The sequence below is a fragment of the Egretta garzetta genome, unplaced genomic scaffold, assembly GCF_000687185.1.
Source record: "Egretta garzetta isolate BGI_Z169 unplaced genomic scaffold, ASM68718v1 scaffold405, whole genome shotgun sequence".
NCBI classification, from domain to species: domain Eukaryota; kingdom Metazoa; phylum Chordata; class Aves; order Pelecaniformes; family Ardeidae; genus Egretta; species Egretta garzetta.
In genome coordinates, this window is record NW_009259854.1 from 1,087,332 (window position 1) to 1,109,257 (window position 21,926).

Consider the following 21,926-nt stretch of genomic DNA (forward strand, 5'->3'; position numbering starts at 1 on the left):
AGACCATGTGTTGTTACCAACACCCACACTTGCCCGTTAATTGAATGTTGTCTCGTTAAAGTAAGCTGGTGTTTCTTTCAGACAAGAAGGTGTTAGAAGCAAAGGGTTACTGAAACAAACAGCTTGCTTTGTGGTTCAGGATAATCTTATTCATGTTACCTGTGCAGGACCAGTTTCTCCTTTATGTGAGGAGTAGAGCTTATTTTTGACCTCGTAAAATCAGGTTGAATGACTTGAGCTTTTTAAAAAATGTTTACCATAGATGGAATAATTTGGAGTGTAAATATAGCTGTTGCTTGCCCTCTTAATGCCCTTTTTCCTGCTTTTGAACACACTTTTCTGAGTGGGAATGGCTACGTGCTAGTTAGAATATATAAACTTAACTATGTATACAAGATGCTATTTTAAGGGAAAAAAGGACTGGATTATTGGCTTGGAAAAGTAACCTGATAAAGCTGTGTGAGGGTCTTGCTACCTGAACTGTATTCAGTTTCTCTTGTTCACTCTGTAACTAAATAAACCAAAGATGTCTGTTTGGTTTTTAACAGCAGACTGCATAGGAACAAGTGTTTTGGTAGTTTTTTAGAGTAGATTCAGTGGCCTAACAGAAAAGATTAGCTGTCAAATTTTCTGTTTAACCTGTATTTCAGAAAGAAGATTATTGTAAAACACATTTCTAAGTGATGAGGTATAGTATCAGTCAGCAAGAAAAAGTTACTGACAGATGAGGCATTATAGATCCTGTATTTAAAGTCATACATCGATTGGTGAGATAAATCTGACTAGTTAATCACAGATGTGTGTGTATGAGGAGAAGCAGAAGGAAAGAGGGTTATCAAGAATATGGAGCCAACCCTTCTTGCAGGTGCACAGCAAAAACATGTTAGGCAATGGACACAAATTACAGCAAGAGAAATGCTCAAAAGACAGTCAGGAAAAAACATCACACTGATATTAGTTAAGCCCTTGTACACCTTGACAGAAAGGTGGAGCTGTTTCCATCCTTGGAGAACCTCAAAAGGCAATATGACAAGGACCTGAACATCCTCATCTAACTTTGTTGTTGGCTGTTCTTTGAACAAGAGTTTAGGTGATCTCTCAAGACGCCTTCCAACTTAAATTACTTTGAGTCTACAATTCTACTTGTTGTAAATGTGACACATTCCTGCATAAGCTTTTCTCTTAAACATGCTTGCAAAGGTATAAACCTCTTTAACTTATGTTCTAAAACTGTCTTTTGCTGATGATATAGATGGCATGATCTGTACAGTGCCAGAGTTGGAGGGGAAGGAAATGAAGTGATGAACTAGTATACAAAAAGGAAATTCACTTGCGCTACGCTATGAATTTCTGGAAGTGCATATACACTTCTGGTGTAAGTGTGATGCATCATCTAGTGAAGGTATTGCACTGAAAATAGATTTCCTGAATGTATGCTGTATTTGTTCAATTCTTTCAGCTTACCATTTTGATAGACAATAAACTGTAGCTGCATAGAAGTATTTTACACTGAGTTATTTATCCTTATCTTTTTAATCATATACAGGCATGTTCAATTCCTTGTTCTTATAAAATCTGCATTTCACAAGGGTCTGTTCATGTGCTTCAGTCTTTCTCAAGGAAGATGTCCTTCTAATACTAGGCAATGGATCATAAGGAACACTTTAATTAGTTTCAAATTAGGATTTTAAAACTACTGGTAATAGACTTCAATGAGTTTTACTGTGGTCTTCCACTCAAATATACATGAAAATAGTGTGTGTATATATTTTTCTTAGATTTAAACCTTTCTTTTTAAATACATCCTTGTTAAAATGTACTGTGCTTTCCTTGCCAGTTCAAAACCCAACCATTTCTCATCCAAAAAGGAAGTCTCAAAGTTGAATTGCAAATCTGTGATAAGAAAAATTTTGCAGCAAGCGAAGTGGTTGCAGAGTATCAGAATACATGAAACTTATATGGAAAGTCAGTAAACTGGAATATGGTCCATAGAGGCAATGCAGAGTAATTGAAAGTATCCTTTTATGGGTGACGGCAGCAGCTTACAAATGTGGATGTTTGGAATTTGTAGAAAAACTGAAAAACTTGTGTATACCATGAAGTCAGCAAGTTTTTTCTGTAATGGTACTCTTAAGTATGCAGTACAAAGAATCTCCGTGGCCTTCTTACACAGTTATTTTATTTGCAAGAAATGCTGAACATTAACTGTGCAAGTCATTCTGTATATAAATTTCTCTAAAAGGCAGCAAAAAAGTGCTGCTGTAAATATCTTCTACTTATTTGGCTTATGAATAATAATCTCAGTTTTAATGGCAAGTTCTCAGAAAAGAGGTGATAATGGAAGTGCTGGCACAGTCTCCCCAGCCCTGCAGGTGTTACCATAAAAGAAGCTTTAAGAACTTCAAGAACACCACAAGGGCATAAACCTACAGATGTTTCCTTCAGTTGTTTGCAAAGGGGGAGGTTTGCTACAGTTCTATTGTTTCAGTTGTCCCTTTTCTCTCGGGGTTTTACTCCACTGTAGTTTATCACCCTCAGTTCTCAGAATAGCAGGATTCCCTGGTAGGGCACACTGAAATGGGGAGGAGGGGCCTTTCCTTAAGACCTTTCCTTTTGGTCCTCCTGACAGAAGAGGAGAGTTAGATTTTTTTTCTTTTTCAGGGCAAAGAGTTTCATTATAAAGATTATCACTGACAGAGCAATCCATAGTGAGTGAAAGATTAAAATGGCATCACTTTAGGTATATTGTGGCGTAAGGAAGAGAAATTACCTGCAGTTTTAAAGTGTATGCTTGTTAGCTGCACCAATGGAAAGCTTAATCTCCTTGCAAGGAAGGGTGCTCTTTCTTGATGAAAAAGTTGAATGGCTGGTCTGGTGAGTGTTCTCTTTTATTGACTTAAAATGTGCTCCTTGTCCTATGTTGTGAAATGAGGAAGATACATTAGTAAAATGTGGAATACTGTATAGCCAGAAAAGATCATCTAGTTATTCATGTTAACATATCAGTGAGTAATTAAATATTAGAAATACTATTTAAGTCATGGAGATCAAAATTCTGCAGCTATAACATGCTGACCTGCTAAGGACGTTAGGAAGACACAGCTGCATTGTCCCTGATGAATTCTTTTAAGCATTGAATTTGCTCGCTTTCTAGGTCAAATTTTTGGTTACCTTTTTTCACTTTAAGAGGTTACAGAATGATTCAGTAACTCTTTCAGAGCTGATATGTTTGAATTCAAGTGCAATAATTCAATAGATAAACCTTCAGCAAATACTACTAAGAATTTATATCCCACACCTAAGTGTCCAAATGTATTGGTGACATGATAAAAAATTTGCTGTATGTCTGTACACAGTATACAAATGGAAGCCCAAGCTGTTTTTTGTCTCAAATGACCTCACTCTATTGGGGGAGAAAGAGGTAAGGTATTTCATTAAAATAGGGACATTGAATCTGTTTGCATCGGTTTTATGGGGTGTAAATTTTTGGTGAAGGCTTTTGAAAGGGGTTGACTTATGGCAATGTGAATTCCACATAGAATTTGGTAATAGAGCTGTAGCTCTACTGTGGTAAAACATAGAAAAGATGTACAGTTTCATTGTTCTTTGCCTCACAAGGAAATCAATTAGCTTAAACAAAAATAAATTCAACATTTCTTTATTTTTAGCCTGGCTTCCTAAGGAAATAAGGCTTATGTCATTGCACTGCCTGTCTGCCTCTGTTCCCACTTTAGAATGTCTGGACGATGGCAGTCAAATCTACTGTAGGAGTTGAGTTTTCAAAGATGCAAAGTTTTCTACAAACTTAGTGGAAGTCAGTGACTAGGCAGAAAAAAACCCCTTAAACTGATCTTATCCTCTCACTGAGTAATTACAGTACAGGTTCAATTGCTGTCTGTTCCATTTAGGTGTGGGCTGATGAGGCAGAAAGTGAGTGCATGTTCCCAAAGGATCTGCTGTGCCCTGATGGCACTTAGGGGGTAGAAATACTATGGGGATTGCAAACAAGGAGAACCAGAGGTATTTCTAGGAGAGTGGGGGTGAGTGTCGGTGGAATCAGAAGCCAGACATGACGGCAGTAAGAAAGGAAGAAGTTTAGTGCTTTAAAAAAAAAAATTTAAAGTACACACAACCCCAACCTCCACAAATTCTTAGGGAATCAAGCTTCACCATCTCTGCCTCTCAAGAAAAAAATTCTTCATCTTGTAGAATACATATAGGGAAACTTAGACTGATACTGCTGCAATTTTTACTGTAGTTTTGATGAAACATAGTATGTAATTCTTAGTATTGAGGTTGTTTTGGAGAACAATAATTGAAAATTTAACTGTATACAGTGAATTCCTTCCTATAACTTGACAGTTCAATAACAATAAATTTAAACCATACTACTTTATGTTTGTATTTTTCTAGCATGGATTTATATCACTCCAGGTTTTTTGGTCACTATTTAATTAAATTTGTAAAGCTATCCCATCTGCCTTAAACTTACTTTGCTTTGCAAGCACCTTTTTGGTAACTTTTACTTTCAAATTTATCTTAGTGTCACAACTATTGTTTTAATCGATGTACTACAGTTTATCTCACTGTTTCAGGTGATTTCTGACGAAGCTAATTGAATGCCTTGGGAAATGCTGTGCACTGCGAATTTTGATTTCTTTTCCATGCTAGATTGTCCTCATCTGTTTAACCACTTCTGCTTTAGTTACGCTTTGTTTTAAAGTTCTCTGTCAACATCTGTTCTGCTCTTGCGTTATGAGAACATTTAAGAAAATTCACACTTCTGAAGCAGCCCTATGCTCATGTCTTGTTACCTATATATAAAGATTTTGCCACATTTGACTTTTTACAAAATACAGTGACATCTGTAGTCATTGTGATCCACATCTAAAACTTTCTTAAATGGTGTAGTGTGTCTTGCTAAATAATTGCCTCTCTAATCTCCTACATAGTTTAAGTTGTGGTAGCAGATGTGTATTGTCTGTAGTTGGGCTTGTGCCAAAAGTGGAAGTGGGTGGTTAGAGCTGCCCTGGGATTTTTGCTGAGTGTTTCATAAATTCCATAATTGTCCGATTGAGACTTTCAACATAGGATTAAGTATTCTTTAATTTACTGCGAGAACACCTTTTGGCTTTTATGCAGGTGTGGTTTTTTTTTGAGTTTAGTTCTTGTTTTTCTAAAGATTTAACTTATGTTCATTTACTGGTTTTTGGTTTGTTTTTTTTTTTTTCTTTAACAGGTCATCTGAACAAGAATCACCAAAGTGAGTTTTCTTTGAACTTTCTACTATAGAATCTCTAGCTTTAAGATATATTATAAAATACATAACTTGAACTGAGTTTTCAAACTACTGGTCTTATATGGTTAGAAGACACATATAAACCAATGAAGATTGTAAAGATTTGTGAAAACAAATTAAGTTTTTGGATCAGGATGAGGAAAGTCTAAGTCCTAATACACCCCTAATCACTACTAACAAAAATGTTGGTTAAAAACTGTTGTATGTTTGATGATGCAAAAATCCACTGGTAATTTTATCCGATAACTTTATATAGTGCCAGAAGGCATTAACGGAAATAATGTCATATTTTCTGGTATCGTTAATATTTTTTCTACACTGAAAAATCATTATGATCTGTAATTTCAACTTGTTCAGTGAAATGTTTGTGGGTTTGTTTTTTTTAATTATTATGTTCTAAAAAATTTATTAGGATGTACTTACACATACAATGTTTCTATTTGCTCACCATTGACCTCATAGCTTCCAGGACGCTTCACAATTCCTATCAGATAAAAACAAAATAGTGACCAGTATAATACCTTTAAGTGTCATTATAGTTCAGTACTTCAAAGTATTTTCCAATTATTGAGAGCCCAACACTGAAAAAAGTATTTTCTGTAATAACTAAAAATTCTGCATATATCGCACAAAACACTTCACTCCCATTGCCAAGTACACATAGTATAACTGAACATCAGGAATATTATGGCAAGAATAAATTTGCTTGGTGGCATCTTTCAGAATGTTTATGTTTGCAGTCAGATTTCCACAAGCCGAGAAATAAGTGTTTGCATTATTAAAGCTTGCTGCAGTGCGAGTCCTGTATGTTAAAAGCCCAAGCTACATTCCTCTATAGTGTAGTATTATTTCTTCATTAACAACTAGCAGTGGCTGCTGGTACCAGCGCAGAGATGAATGCTTGAATTTACAAATTTCAGTGCCAGGGTTTACTTGCTACTTTAAACCTGTGAGAATTTCATGTTGCTTTTAGGGACATACTTCAATAAACAACTAACAGCCCATGTACTTCCAAGGATCAAATATCCTTCATGGCAGCACTCAGTCATCAGTAGTAGTGCAGAGTATTCTTGCAAGATGTACTGCCACTGAGCGTGATGATCTATCAAATAAGTGAGAGGTCTATCTGCAGGAGGGTAATACAGAGAGCTAGGACTCAGTTTTTGCCATATGCAGCACAGTGTGTTAGTGATATGAAACTGTCTGAGCTATACCTGAGCTGTCCCCAGGACAGAGGTTTTCACAAAGTACTATACAGTATTTGTAAAGAGAGACCTGTTCATATATATGGTGTCTGTGAGTTTGATCCAATTAAAGAGGGGTTTAGTTTTATTAGACAGAGGTCTGCATTTCATCTTCTTCGGAAGAGAACATGTAGCCAAATGAATGCTTGACTGGCCCTGGAGCACGACCAGGGAATTTGGCCAATTCTAGGGTCTGAGGTGTTCATTTACTACCCATTTTTGTTGTCCTTGAATTTTAAGGTTCTTGATTCACTAGGCCAGGTATGAACCCCGTTTGATTCTGGGTCCTCCTTCATGGTTATAGCTACCTCAACAACTGAATATATTAACTGTCATTAAGCCTTCCATTGTCACTTCATTTCCTATTTCTCTGACAATTTACCATGGCTTTTCTGCAAAGCACCTTCTCCCAGAGGTATAAGGTTGAGATGGCACTCGTAAAAGGGAGGAATGAAAAACAAGTGCTTTGTAAGAATGAGAGCGGAATCATGGTGAAAGGTTTTCATGGGTAGGATTGGCAACTGAAGTGCCTGTCCCCTGGGGTGCAGCTCTGTTCATGTTACTGTGATTTCCTGTACCATTCCAACAGTGCCTTTCACTGCCAACATCCAAATATTTTTGCTATGTTTAGTTTTGTTTCATCCATTCTTCTGGATGTCCACTGATGAAATGATAGGCTTAGCTCGTACTCCAATTCTGTTACCCTGCACCTCAAGAAGTGGTGTTAAATCTAAAGTATAAAGTTGGCTTGCTCTTTTAACTGGGTATTACATTTGTATATTTTACTGTTTAATTTAAAAATCTGGATAACGATACCTTTGTAATATTTATTTACCTTTTTTAAATGAAGGAATGTACTGGGAAACAGTCCAACACGGAGTTCTCTGACCCGTACCTCACCTAAAGCCTTGGCTCAGTCTCCCAATGGAGTTGGTAACATTTCTGGCTCTTACCCGTTGGAAGGGGTTGATAAACAGTTCTTAGAAACATATGACAACGTTACAAAAAGTAGCTCGACAGAAGATTCCAGTCAGTACTACTGTGATAAGGTATGGTCAACTGGCTTCTTTTAAAGACAAAACTAGTACTAAATGTAGATTTGAACTGTACATTAAGAACGCACAAAAAGTGTGTTTATATTCCAGGATGAGCATATTTTAGGCAGTAATAAGAATAAATCTTGTCTTACTACTCAAATTTATCCAAGATTGTGTACACAGTATGATAAGAAAACCTGCCAACTACATTGGTTTCCAGTGTCCAGGTTTCCAGAAGTATCACCAGGGGAATTTCCTAGTCGAATGGGAATACTAATATGATTAAATCTTATTCCTCCAAGGAGAGATTAGATAACTCAAGCTGCTGTATGTATTGATAGCAGGCACAACTCTGCTTTATCCCAGGTGTCTCCTCTTTAGGATGGGTAAGCATAATCCTTTGAATTCTGTGCTGGTTAGAGAGCAGCTGCTCCCTGCTAGCATTATGGTAGTGGATCATTCATTCCCTTTCTCCAGCTTGTTTGAGTGGTGCTGAATAGCCTCCTAACCAGCCTGTCCAGTAGCTGCTGCCAATTTTTAATCCTTCTGACTTGTGGATCTCTTGCAGAAGATATCAATGCACCCATTTACAGGAGAAAAATTGGAGGAAAAGCAGAAGTGATTCTGACATGCTGCACCAAACATTTCCTTCATTTTAAGTCACCTCTAGTAAAGACAACACACTGAAAATTGTAATAGGAGCTATCAGTTGAGAAAGTGAAGATGAGAGTAACAGTGTTAGGACAGACCAAGCAAAGAACGTATTTGCTGTTATGTATGTTGCTGTTTTTACAATTTAAAAGATTACAATCGTGTATATTCTGTAACCTTAGCTTCTTCCTATTTTAAACTTGGATTTACATATTCTTGTCCGGCACATCTAAATTTGGATGCGCTATATTCTAATTTGCTGCTATTTTCTTTTAAAAATTAGGAAAGTTTTGGTTTCTTTTTTCTATGTATTGCAGAATGACCTAATTGAGGGAGACTTACTTTTGGTGCGTATCATACCAGATGAAGATGGGAAGTTTGGCTTTAATCTAAAGGTAAAACAGCAATCTTGCAGTTATTTTTAAGTACTTTATAGAGATACTATGCTTTGACTTTATGATTATTTTTCATTTTTAATGCAATGCTTTGGAGAAAGCAGTGTATTCTACAGGATTTTCTTATGGACCAAGAGTTTTTGGAAGTGGCAGCCTAATCCTTTTTATAGAAATAAGCCTCTACCAGTTCTGTGGGTTTTAGCTGTGTATACTATGGGCATGGCACATTTCCAAAGCAGACTGCCTATTATTTGGCTGCTTAAATATGAACTTGGAAGCCAAATTTAAGGCATCAGCTTTTGGAAAATTGGACCTCTGTGTTTATAAAACAAGTTAAATAGTTAGTGCTATCCAACTGACTATATCAATTAAAAATTATATTGGAAAGGTGAAAATTAATTTATGAAGAAAATGGTAACTACTATTGATAATTGACTCTTGTAAATTTTTGACGTTCCCTCACTGAAATTCCATTTAAGCAGATAGTGTAAAGTAGCCATGATATCGAAATCAGGGCAGGGTTTGATCTTTTCACCTTGGAAATTTATTGGTGGGACAGTGATAGAATGTCATGTAAAGAGAATAAGGGAGGACAGTTGTCTGGAACTTTGATCCTACCTGATCCCTTGCAGGTTCATCACAACATCTGAGAACACTGTCCACCTTGCAAGTTCAAGTGTTGAATTAGGCTTGCTTGAAGGGTAGGGTTAGAATAAATTCTGCATTTGATCTGTTTATTGCCTATTAAGATATATGGCCAAGCAAAGACACTGGGTCTTGTTTACTGGAAATCGGTAGATTTAAAGACGCCACACCTTCCCCCTCCTATTTACTGATGAATATTCAATTTCACTAACCCTGTCTATAATGACAGAGCATAAAGGTTTATATAAAAACAAAAATAAATGATTACTTGTTTTAAAAGCTGCTTATGCTTATTATAATGATATATTTATGGTTGTTATTTACTTGACATTCCTCTAGGGTGGTGTAGATCAAAAAATGCCTTTAGTGGTATCAAGAATAACTCCAGGATCACCTGTAAGTAAATTCTTAAGACTTTTAATCCCTCCTTTTATTACTCCCTCTGCCACTTGCACAGGTCCGTACACGTAGGAATTTGGAAAGCCATAACCAGTATGAGATAGCAGCTGAGCTGTTCTCTTTTGAAATTGATTGGACCAGTGGCTTCTTAAACCGCAGATGAAACAATCTGGAAGTGTTAAACATGATTTCTACTGGTATCTTGTTTAGCTGTTTCCTCCTGTCATCTCAAAAAGTACATCTTGAACTGGAAAATGTTTGATGAGGGGCAAGAGTGATGACTGAAGACATGAGCAGTGTTTGTTAATGAAGTGAGTAGTCTGGGCCCCTGCAGCCTAGAAAAAAGAGCTGGTTTAAGGGATATGTAGTAGAGATCTGCAAGATTAGGAGCACTGTGGGCAGGAGATTCCAGTAGAAGAACTACGGGCTACCAAATTAAGTTAGTGAAAGTGAGGTTCTTCATGCTTAGTGAAGTAGTTCTTCATGCATAAGATGATAAACCTGCGAAACTCCTTGACAAAGGCTGCTGTGGTTAAAATAATTTTATGGGTGGTCTGGAGAGGACAAATAGTAGGAAGAAAAACCTGCTACCGCAGTTACTGAATAGACAAACCTCAGTAAGCTGAGGAAATCCTTAGGGCTAAAAATATTTATAGGATGGGAGAGTACTTGGCAGGGGAGAGGGGATGCAGAATATGTTTGCTCTCTTCTTATTTTGCCATAGATTTTTTTGCTTGTGGAAATGTTTATGGCGTAGGTGGAACACTCATCAGAATCAGTACAGCCATTGAATTCTTCTGCTGAATTGTGAAATAATAATAGTAATATAACATCTTGGTACTTTTTTTCTAAATAATTAGTACATAAGATAGCGCATATCCTCACAAGGTGTTCTCACATGTTTTTTACTCACCTTCTTCCAACTCTCATAAAGTAATTTTACTGCAAACTTGATGGGAAATATTGCTGGCTTAATCCTAAAATTCAATGTACTCTGTATCTTGTAGACTCTTTTGAAATTTGATAATCAGTCACAGGACTGATATCTACATGGCATGATGTAAATCAAGCTAAAACAGATTGTTTGAGAAGTTGATTTTGTCATATTTATGATTTGTGCCTTGACTTATGCAGTGCATAACACTCCTTTCTGAACTACAATAATTATTTAAATAAAAGAGTAGTAGGAAATTATCTTTATAACTTAAATCCACAAAGTGAAAATAAAACAATCCTTAAAATGACTCATAGTCAACCTAACAAACTTCTTGGGGATGATTTGAGATACTGAAGTTAATATAGGGCAAACAGGCCCATTCCACAGTCAGAGAATGAAAAATGCTTCTCCAGAGACAGTGATTTCCTTTAGCAGATTCAGATTGTCTTCTGGGAAGTATCGATCTGGTGTTTTTCTCTTGGATTGGATAAGGACTGGACTTCTAATTTACAGACTTCATTTAAGTGTCTCCAGTCAGTGGCATAGGCACAGAAACAAGTGACCAGTTAGGTGTGTAGCCTAGTAAGCCACCAAGCGAGCAAGTTATGAAGGGTCAGGGAATAATTTGGAAACAGTTATCCAATACAATATATTCAACAGCAGTGTTATGGAAATCACATCATGTTACAGCTGGAGGAAAAAATTATGCTTATTTCTACAGCATAGCAGTATTAACATTGATTATATTGTTTTCCATAAACTAGATTTCGCCTGTTCTTAACTGTTTAATGAAATGTAACTGATCAAGTTAAGCAGTCTGTGGAATACCTCTCATGTTATTTTAGCTCAGTGATGCCTTTCATTCATTGTATTTACTACAATTTTAACTTGCTGTAGACTCATTCACTACCCTGTAAATTGTCGTCGGGGATGCTGTTTGGTAATATTATTTGCTAAGATGATTTCTAAGGTTTGTAGGTCACTTTCCCACTTTGCTACAAAAAGATCTGCATTATTTGTGTAGGAGAGGAAGCAAATCTACTCACCAAAATAAGGCACTATTTTCCCTTTCACATCCTAATATTATTTGAAAAATCCCCCTCTAATACTGCAGCAATCTATTATGCTGGGAAGACTGTAGGATAGAGTAGCCAAAATTGTTGTGGGAGAGCATTAAATCTGAAGAACAACTATTTATTGCATCTGGTACTTTTTTTTTACCTGAAGTCCTATACTGATTTTTTTTTTTTTTCACAAACAGTATTAATGTTCTAAGGTGCTAAAGAAGTCATTATGGTTTTATTTAATAGAGCTTCTTGTTGAAAAATAGTATTCATGCTTCTTGGAGCAGTAACAAGGTGATTAGCATAAAATGAAACATTGGGTGTGTCAATAGGACAGGAAGCCTCTGACATAATTAATTTTCTGGAAAAGCTTAGTATCTGAAAAATCTACAAATTATGCTTACATGGAAGGAATTGATTCTCCTTCAAGATATATTTTATATGGTGAGATGAGTCAAGTAAGAGAGCTGAGGCATTAACATGTCACATGATTAACAAAGTTTCTTTGAAAAAAGATATTCATCTCCATCTGTAATAAAGAATAATAGCCAGGAACCAGCCAAGAAATCTAAATTATAGGCAAATATAGGAGATCAGAAACCATTCCCTCCCTGTTCTTGTTGACTTCTTGACTCTGCTAGACTGACCTGATACGGTCTTTATATCACTAGAGACTAATTTATATCTCAGACAGTATTTCAGAGTGATTAAATCAGTCATTCATAGTTGCATTCTTCAGTCTTGCCTTTGTAAATTGTACAAAATATGGCAAGGAAGCTTTAGGAGAGCTGTGAATACCTAGTGAAATCTGTTTTGAAGAAAACCATGACTATCCCTAATTCCCCTTCTTCTGTTTACATTTGTCTTTTTTATTAATCATTGTCAATGTTCCCTATCCTTCATTATTTTCTTTTCCTATGCCTTTGGGAAATATTGGGGAAAAACTATTCCTTTTTTAAATTTTTAAGCATCTTTTCTGCTTGGGATTTTTTCCTTTTGCATACATCTTTTCTCTCTCTCCTTTCTCTTCTCCTTTATCTGTTTTGTGGCACTTAGACAAGTCTAAGTTTTCTTTCCTTTTACTTTCTTCTCTGATGCAAGTGGCTCCCAATTTATTTTCTTCTTCATATCCTTGCCTCTATTTTTTTTATTCTGCATTTTTATTCTTGTTGGTTCTATCATTATCACTTCTCCTTTCCATCTCTTCCTATTTTTTACTGGGTAATGTAGCACATCACTGATAAACTTATTTTAGGAGCCATCAGTGTAAGGCATAACCAGGATCAGGGCTAATTAGAAACATCTTGTTCACAATTCGGGTGTTGGTAATGTTTTTTTGGTAGGGCTAATAACATTGCATGAATAAAGTTCAGGGAACCTGTGCTGGCATTAAGGAAATACAGGGAACAACTATGAGTAGAGAATAATAGTAAAAGTCTATGTCTTATTCATATAACAAAGGAAATGGCATGTATGTATATCGCTCTTGTGTAGCTGGGTACTTCCTAGACAAAACAAAAATTAGGATAGCAATAAAAATAAAGTTGACATGCTGCTTGACACTCAAAGGTTGTAGAATCCTGCACACTCATATCACAGAATCACAAGAGGTTGGAAGGGACCTGGAGGTCATCTTGTCCAACCCCCCCTGCTCAAGGATCACCTGGAGTCAGTTGCCCAGGACCATGTCCAGGTGGCGTTTGAATAATCCAAGGTGAGAGACTCCACAACGTCTCTGGGCAACCTGCTCCAGTGCTCAGTCACCATCATAGTAAGAAAGTGTTTCCTGTTGTTCAGATGGAGTCTCCTGTGTTTCAGTTTGTGCCTATTGCATTTTGTCCTGTCGCTGGGCACTGCTAAAGAGAGCCTGGCTCCATCTTCTCTGCACCTTCCCTTCAAGTATTTATATATATTAACAAGATCCCCCCCTGAGCATTCTCTTTTCCAGGCTAAACACTCCCAGCTCTTTTAGCCTTTCCTCATAAGAGAGATGCTCTATTCCCTTAATCATCTTTGTTGCAGCAGCAGCATCATACTCTGGCTATAGCTTGAATTGCTTTGCACTGGACTGTGATCTAAGTGTGGCAGAAAAAAGGCAAACAAACGCTAGAGTTCAGCAGCTAATCTAAATTGCTGTATTCAAGACAAGACATAATGTAAATTTTCATGCGAGATAGGGAAGACCTTGTTTTAGTGTTCTCTGCAGGTAGCAAGAGAATTTGTCACAAATGCCAGGGTACTCAAGCATCGTAGGCTGAGTACTTATCTGCATCTTCTTGTTAAAACTTTCAGTGAATGAAGTGAGAAGGAATGTTCTCTGTTTGTAGGTATCATTTGATACCCACCGAACAAGAATCTGATAATTAACAAAAATATGAAATGTGTATGGATTTCTTTAAATTTTAAAAAGTACATGCCTGGGGAATGTCATGTTACTTCAATTATGTTTATCGAAATCATGTTTGGACTTCTCAGTATTCAGTGCATAAAAACGAAGCGTGTTACGCGCCTGAAACACTTTTTCCAGAAATTAATTTGCAAATGTCTATAACCAGTGGTTGTTGAGGCTTGAGTCTGAAATTTAGATCTTTAAGAGCAATCTGATGATGGCTGTTTGATAAATACGAATTCTTTTTATAGCTATCAGTATGCTGTTTGAACTGTTTCACATCTTCATTGAGAGGCTTTGAAGCAAGAAAGACAGCTTTAGATCTGAATCCTTTGATAGAACTTCTGATACAGAAGATGAAACCTTGACAGGAGAACCCTGAAGACTTTGCTTATCTGATGAACTTTATATCTTGATGTGTTCCTGCTTACATGACTGGATGCAATGACATTAATGTGTTTCTTTGGTCTTGAAACAGGCTGATAAATGCATTCCAAAACTGAATGAAGGTGATCAGATAGTGTTAATTAATGGCCGAGATATCTCAGAGCACACGCATGACCAGGTGGTCATGTTCATAAAAGCCAGCAGAGAATCTCACACAAGAGAGCTTGCACTTTTGGTCAGGCGGAAAGGTAACTGGGCTAATTTTATTCACTTTTAATGTTTTTGAGACTGTTGCTCTTATGCTTGGTGGTATACCCTCTTCTGTTTACATAGATGTGTTAGTGCACTGGGAATAGGTCTGTGCTAAAAAGTAGATCTCTGTATTTCAGTCAGTACTACAAATAGTTTTAACTGTATAGGTTCTTGCCACTGCAACAGAGAATCTATCAAGCTAGAATTTCTTCTTATTTTTTAAGTCTAAAAATCTATGAGAACAAATAGTCTCTTGCAAAAGTTGGGGGTTTTTTTGTAAATATAGTATAATTTCACAAATTCCCCATTGTGAGTTTAGAAATCCCCGTGGGCTGTTCCCTAGCACAATTATACAATGAAGCAAGTCATTTAAGCTTAATTATATTTTTTTCCTTTTCTCTTCTTCCATTCTTACAATAGACATTTTGTGACAATACTGAGCTTGACCCATGCTGGCTAGCATGCTAAGCTGCCACCAGCGAACAGGAAACAATCTCTGAGATATGTAGGGTCTTAAGCATGTATATTTAAAAAATGGGGAACCCATCCAGCTTGGTTTTGCTTGCTCCATATTTAAACACATGCAGATCCCAAGAGCTTTCAGATGATGTGAAACTTCTAGTTTATTATTTACTCTGCTTTAAGAGTTATGGTAAGACCTTAATATACACGACTATGGAAGGGCTTTGCACAGATTTTCTGATTACGTTAAGACTTAAAAATCTGATGGGATTATGCACCACTAGGAAACAGGAGGGAATAAAACTGCCTAAATGATATGCACTTCTCTAAAATTTACTATATTTAAAATTTCTTGTGTTTCTAGGAAGACAAATGGGCTCTTGGCCTTATTTTCCCCCTGAACAGTCCTGCTCCTATTATTGTAGGCCTTTCCATTGCCTCTGTGTAGTATTCAGTCTTCCCTTAACTTTTCTAGTACCCTTCCTACTTGCAGATGAGAGAAGTCTGCTCTTAGCTAAAGATAACTTGTGGCCCCATGCCAGTCGTTTTTGTAGGCATGAGTATGAACAGCTCCCCATTTTCTGAAGTTTGGTAGGTATGAGCCATTCTGATCATTGCAGGGAATAACCACAGCTGGACACATCTGGTGTCTCTCTTTCATAGAGACAGAACTGCTGTGTAGATTAGTTCATTGATGTTTGCCATGTTTTCGAGTATGTTTAGCAAGGAATGTCATAGAAAACTGACTAATAATTTTTTTTTTTTTGTAGTAAGTTAGTTCCTTCAATGTTAGCATAAGAAATTGCAAAAGATAATTCAGTTGCTTCTCTAATGGCAAGGGAATACAATATAAGTATGATTATGTTCATTTCGCTGTTGGAGGTCCAAACTTATATAAGCTTATTGTAGAGATATTTCATTAATTATGTGCTAAAAGCAAAACTCATTTGGTTTTTACACATGGTAGATGTGAGTTGTTAGCCTATTCAGCGTTTCATTCTGCAAGACAAGGTTGCAGCAAAAACTCTTTTTGCTTGGAAGTCGAGTTCTTTGCCTTCATAGACAGGCACCTTGAGGAGTTTCATTTTCTGAAAGGTCATGAGGAGGTTTTATTCCTAATAGTTTTTACAGTAATATAGTACATAAGAAAATGCAGTCGAATGTGTTGCTGTTTGCTTTCCTGAGGCCTTGTCTTTGAAAACTTTGTTGTTCTCGCAAGCTAGTAAATTTTAATGTTTGTTGCAAACACATTAATACCATATGTAACGGATTTTAATTTTCAATACATTTTCCAGTAGTTAAACAGTTCGTGGAGCCTAAATCAGAAGATGAAGCTGATTCCCACAATCTCCCAGAATCTCTTCTTCCTATCCGTTCTGAATATGGTGGTGATACGCTGGAGGAGTCTATGGAGCAGCTAAGGAAAGGGCTGGAAAGTGGGACTGTCCTTATTCAGTTTGAGGTAGGTAATACTCAACTCTCAAATACCGTTAATATAGACCGATAGCTGTGACCAGCAAGTAAGGTAAGGGCTTAACTAATTGGAAATCTCATTGCTCCCATTTGGTCTTATCTCAAGAGAGCAAGAATGTGACTTGCCCATCAGTTTCGCCCTTCACAGCTTAGTATAGGGAAGAATGAGTTATCAGTCTTGCATAAAACATCATCTACTGAGAAAAATGTGTTTTTATTAGCACATTTTTTAGCTCAAGTACCCAAAGCTCACTAAATTAATATTTTTTTTTCTTAATTATTTTAATGCGTAGAAGTCTGCAGGATTTTTTTCTTCTAATGTCTTTTACTGCTCACTCCTTCCACCCTCAACCTCTGTTTTCCTGCTGGCACACAGTTTTATAAGAAAAAGACAACCTTGCAGGGAAACAGTTTATGTCAGTGACTTACGGTCCCTCTTTCTTTTTTTATTTTTATTTTCTAGAAATTCTTCTAGAGATGATGATGAGCTAGCAGTAATAGAAATTCTTGTCATGCTAAAAAAATACAAAAATCTCTCAGGTGAATTTTGCAGATGGTTAGGAAAAAGATTAAAGAAAATAACTTAAAATTTTTTTTCAGTCTATGTATTTTCATGTGAGTCTATTTAGCATAATCACATCCCTCAGAATCCTACCATTTTTCATTCTGTCTTCAGCAACTTTATAGAAAGAAACCAGGACTGGCTGTTACATGTGCAAAGGTACCTCAGAATATGGACAAGAATAGATACAAAGATGTTCTACCTTGTGAGTATTAAGTACTGAGTTTTTGCCTATTTTGCTTTATCCTATAAATGATGGCTTATAAAACTGTTGTATTGAACATCTTGATTAAAGATTTCGTATGTAATCAACGTTGTATAATTGTTCATTTTATTTTCTTAAAGGTTATCTATTTTGGTTTATATTCTGCTGTTGGGTCTGCAATTCCTCAGTTTTTTGGCTTAATAGAAGGGAAGCATTCTATTCATTGCTACTTTGATTCCCTGTATTATTTTTTTTTGCATGCAGATGATGCCACAAGGATAATATTGCAAGGAGATGAAGATTACATTAATGCGAATTATGTGAATGTAAGTCATAGACACCTGCATTTGCCCACTTTCTATATTACAGTAGCAGACTAAATTTAGCCTTTTTAAGGAATAAGTGTTTTTCATTTTATATTTTGGGGATTTGTAAATGTAACAGATGTAAAGATCCATAATGTAAAAGATGAAGTGTTTCTTGTGAAACAAGTGGCCATCCTCATACACAGTAGATGCAAGCGTGTGGTATACGCTGTGGTATGTGCAGGGTCTTTAACCAGAAAGAATTGTTTTACCTTTCCATATACTGCAAATGCTGAGGTGGTTTCCTATAGCTTAAAACTAAGCCTTTTTCCCTCTAGGACCACTTACAGCATACCAATCATGCTGTGAAAGCTCTGGAAGACAAACCAGAAGCCCTGATTGCCCTAATCGTGTGTGAGACAGGGACAAATGAGGAAAATACATATATGCTTGTGTATAGCTTACTGTGTCTAATATCAGGCAATAAACAACTTTTGCTAGTTTACCTTTTGTATTACCTTGCCTTTTTTCATTGCTAAATATTAAAGAAAATTTGGAAAGCTTTTAAGTTTCAAGTTTTAAAATACATTTTCACTCTTAATTGTCTCTTCCTAGTTTGGCATGAAGGACTATAGTATCTATAGTATACATCTGGTTTAAATGAAATATTTAAAGGTTTTTCACGTAACAAATCATGATCTTGATTGTCTTATTACTCAGCTTGCCTTCCCTCAACTCTGTTTGAAGGAAATGCTGAATTAAAGAAAAATAGTACTTGGGTAGTGAGAGCAAACTTTACATAAGATTTTCTTTCTCTTTATAGATGGAAATTCCTTCCGTGGGCATTGTAAACAGGTACATTGCTACTCAGGGGCCTCTTCCGCACACATGTGCACACTTCTGGCAAGTAGTCTGGGATCATAAGTTGTCCCTGATCATCATGTTAACAACTCTCACAGAACGAGGACGGGTAAGTGTTCAGGTTCTTTTTATGCTGAAGAAATATACTGTGCCTTTACACTTTTTTTCCCCATTGTTATGATTAAATAACCCTAAAATAGGCCAGTTTATTCTGTTGAATCATTTCTTTGAAGGCCAGGCTTTCTGAATTTCTTAGAGGAACAGATACCGTGCAACTTTTTTTTTATGCTGCTTTGAAAACAAACCAGCAGTCTGGTAAGTCACTGCATTGACTCCATTTTGCTCATCAGCCAGGTACTATGTGCTGTCCTTTTTTGCCCCTGAAAACTGGGCACCATTTTACATTTGTTCTCCTAATGATTCAGTAGATGCCTGGAAGTATGGGGCAGGTTGAGCAAAGCTTGCAGTCTGGCTTCAATCAAGGGTCTGCCATTGCAATACTTACTAGTTTTAGCATGCTGATGGTCAGAATTTAACCTTCTTACTTTTATTTATGTCATAGGTTCTTTCCTAGAATTGCTCTGATAATTCTTTTAATTCTATTTAAATAAATTTTAGCACTCCATTAATTTCAGAATAATACAGTGAAAATTAAAGCAATATTTGGTGTATTCTGTTGTACTTTGATTTAACATATCCTTTGTAGTTTTTAAAGATGAAGTTTTTAGATGGTTAATGTACATGAAGGGATTGGTTTTGAAGTTTTAGAAGCTGAAAACTGAACAGGATCTTTTAAGAGGTGGAGATGATGATGTCTCTTGCATGCTTTCACTGTAGCCTTTATCTATATTTCCTATGTGATCTATCCTACACAAATTGATCTGGTGTCCTAGTCAAAAACCAACGTTTTTGGAAAGCAAGAGAGCAAGTATTTCGGGTCCTGAACAGCATAATAATTGAGACTTAAGTACGGACAGTTAAGCAACAATGTAATTCTTCATTAAAATGTATGAAAGAAGTGAGAAAGCTGAAAAGCAACAGATTTTAACCATGATCAGGTTATGTAGCTATTCACTGAGACAGACATTATTGAACATCACCTGGCACAAAAATGCTCCCTGCATCTTTCCACTGTATTGCAGTCACCATAGCTTCCTGCACTTTTTTCCTTGTATTGAGGAGAAACACAGGTTAATACTGGTCTGTACTTTGCCCAGTGAGTTGGAACCTTTAGGGTGGTTTGTTGCTAACTTCTAACCATCCTGCTGGTACATTTATACACCAGACACCTTTTTCTGAGTTTTATTTACTTTCAGGGATGTTTTACATTTGCCCAGTTTGTGGGTGAATTTTCAGGGGTAGAAAAAGATGTATGCTCTTGCCAGAGTATCCTCATTGCCAAATGCTAAACCTTTTCCTAAACCCTGGAAGTTTTATATTCTAGAATATCTCCTTATAGGATAAAGACCTCCCCCACCCCGCCTGTATGTTCATTTTTCAGAAATGGGTGCATTATTTTGGCTTAAATTTAAAGGGGAAGGTATTTCAGATCGAATGATTACTACAGTAAAAGTTTAAGTCATTATGGTTAAAATTTGGATTCCAAGCCATTGAAAATTGAGCCCTAAGAAAGGTAGAATTAAGAAATTTTAACATTTCGAAGTTTCCAGCTCTTGCCACTCTGTATTAGTTTAAAAAAGAAGCTGTTATGGATGGCACAATGTTGACGAGTTGATAGCGAATCCAAATTAACTAAAGCTGAAATACAAACATGTTGGGAATATCAACTTGTTGGGTTTCTTTTGGAGCTAGTAACAATCATTATTAAAATGTATAGGCAGTAAAGAGGACAATTATAGCTCAGCTGTTTTAGTCACAACTAAATAAAGTTTTAAGTACAGTGTCTGGGGAGTTGTGTCAAGGTGATTCTTTATGATTCCCTTGGATTTTGTTACAGCTCAGCTGGACTTTTTCTACAGTATGCCTTTTTCATAAGTGCTGTGGACTTGTACCTGGAAACTACTTGGTTTATATTTGTTACATGAAGGCAATTATTTACAAGACTGGAGTTGCCAATGTGGAAGATGAGAATATTTAATTACTGGGATGAAATGTGAACTTTTATGTTGATGGGCAAACTTGAGCTGTCTTCAATGGACAAGGATTTCACTGAACTAGTATCTCACTGGAATACTTTTCCAAGTTCTGTCTATTCCACAACCTTTCAGCCTTTGATTAGATGGGAAATGAGGTGGCAAACCTTCTGTCATCAGCGCTGCTCTAAGCTTATCTTTTAAAATAAGGAATATATATTGGCATTAGGATTGTTTCCACAAAAATTACATGTACACTGACTAGATGTGCCTATCTGCCTTTAGAAGGTGAACCAGAAAAAGGAAGACTCTATAATTTCAGCAGTAGAGTAGTAAGGATCTGAAGATCACCCTCTTACTATCAGCAGAAGAAGATAGGAGAGAAAATGGTTCTTTATACTTGTACACAGAGTTGATTAATCTCTTTTCTCTTAGAAAAGAGACTACTTCATGGATGTAATTTTAATATCGAATTCCACTTCAGCTCTCACTTGTATTCTGGTGTACCTCAAACTGCATATGCAGCACATCAGGTGCATTCACATGTATGAATGCTTGTCACACGGTAGGCTTGAAGGCCTTGCATGAAACCTGTCTGAGGCAGAGGGCAAATTATACTTTCCTGCATCAGTAGGTATGTTTCTGGGCCTGTGTTTATAATTTTAGCATGTAGATACAATTAGGGATTTAAAAGATCTCTTCTATTGAGTCTTACATCCAACATAGAAAAGGAATACACATCTCTGACAAATGACACACACGTGAACTAAAGTTGTTTGTCCATTCTTCCTGAGCTCAGTTCTCTGTAGAAAGTGTGGAGGGCAACTTTCATCATATGACCAAGTTACTGGGGATTGTTGTGCCTGCAACAACTTTCTATATAGTATTCTTGCTACTACTGTTTATAAGCATTATTCTCTGTTTTAAAAATATTTTTGCCTTAAAACACAAAATATGATCACATGTTAAAACAGAGGTGTTTTTCCCATTCAGTGAATTCCTGTCAAAAACTGGAGTAACACATAGCTCTTAGTGGCCTGAAAACTAATACCCAAGTTAGGGGAGCAATCTTCGGAAGATAGCCAAGGTCACTTCATTACCTTCACCACTAGCTTTCAGGGAGAGGAGAAGTGAAAACTGCTCTTTTGGAAGCAGCCAGACAAGTACCAGGCAGGCTGAAATTCAGGGCGGGGGCATGGTAAGGGGCGACAGTGCTGTTGAGTATTCCTTTTCTTGCTCATGTTCTCTCTGCAGAATGAGTTATCT

At 36.6% G+C, this 21,926-nt stretch overlaps 1 protein-coding gene across 2 annotated transcripts in view; it reads left to right on the forward strand.

Annotated features, from left to right (window-relative positions):
* PTPN3 (protein tyrosine phosphatase non-receptor type 3) overlaps positions 1-21,926 on the forward strand; it is a 91,171-nt gene that overhangs the window by 55,153 nt on the left and 14,092 nt on the right. For both annotated transcript variants that reach the window (XM_009639937.2, XM_009639938.2), the window contains 8 exons: positions 7,394-7,592; positions 8,549-8,626; positions 9,611-9,667; positions 14,539-14,695; positions 16,457-16,623; positions 17,311-17,401; positions 17,666-17,727; positions 18,530-18,676. In XM_009639937.2, coding sequence (XP_009638232.1) covers positions 7,394-7,592; positions 8,549-8,626; positions 9,611-9,667; positions 14,539-14,695; positions 16,457-16,623; positions 17,311-17,401; positions 17,666-17,727; positions 18,530-18,676 — 958 coding nt within the window. The remainder of the gene's footprint in view (positions 1-7,393; positions 7,593-8,548; positions 8,627-9,610; positions 9,668-14,538; positions 14,696-16,456; positions 16,624-17,310; positions 17,402-17,665; positions 17,728-18,529; positions 18,677-21,926) is intronic.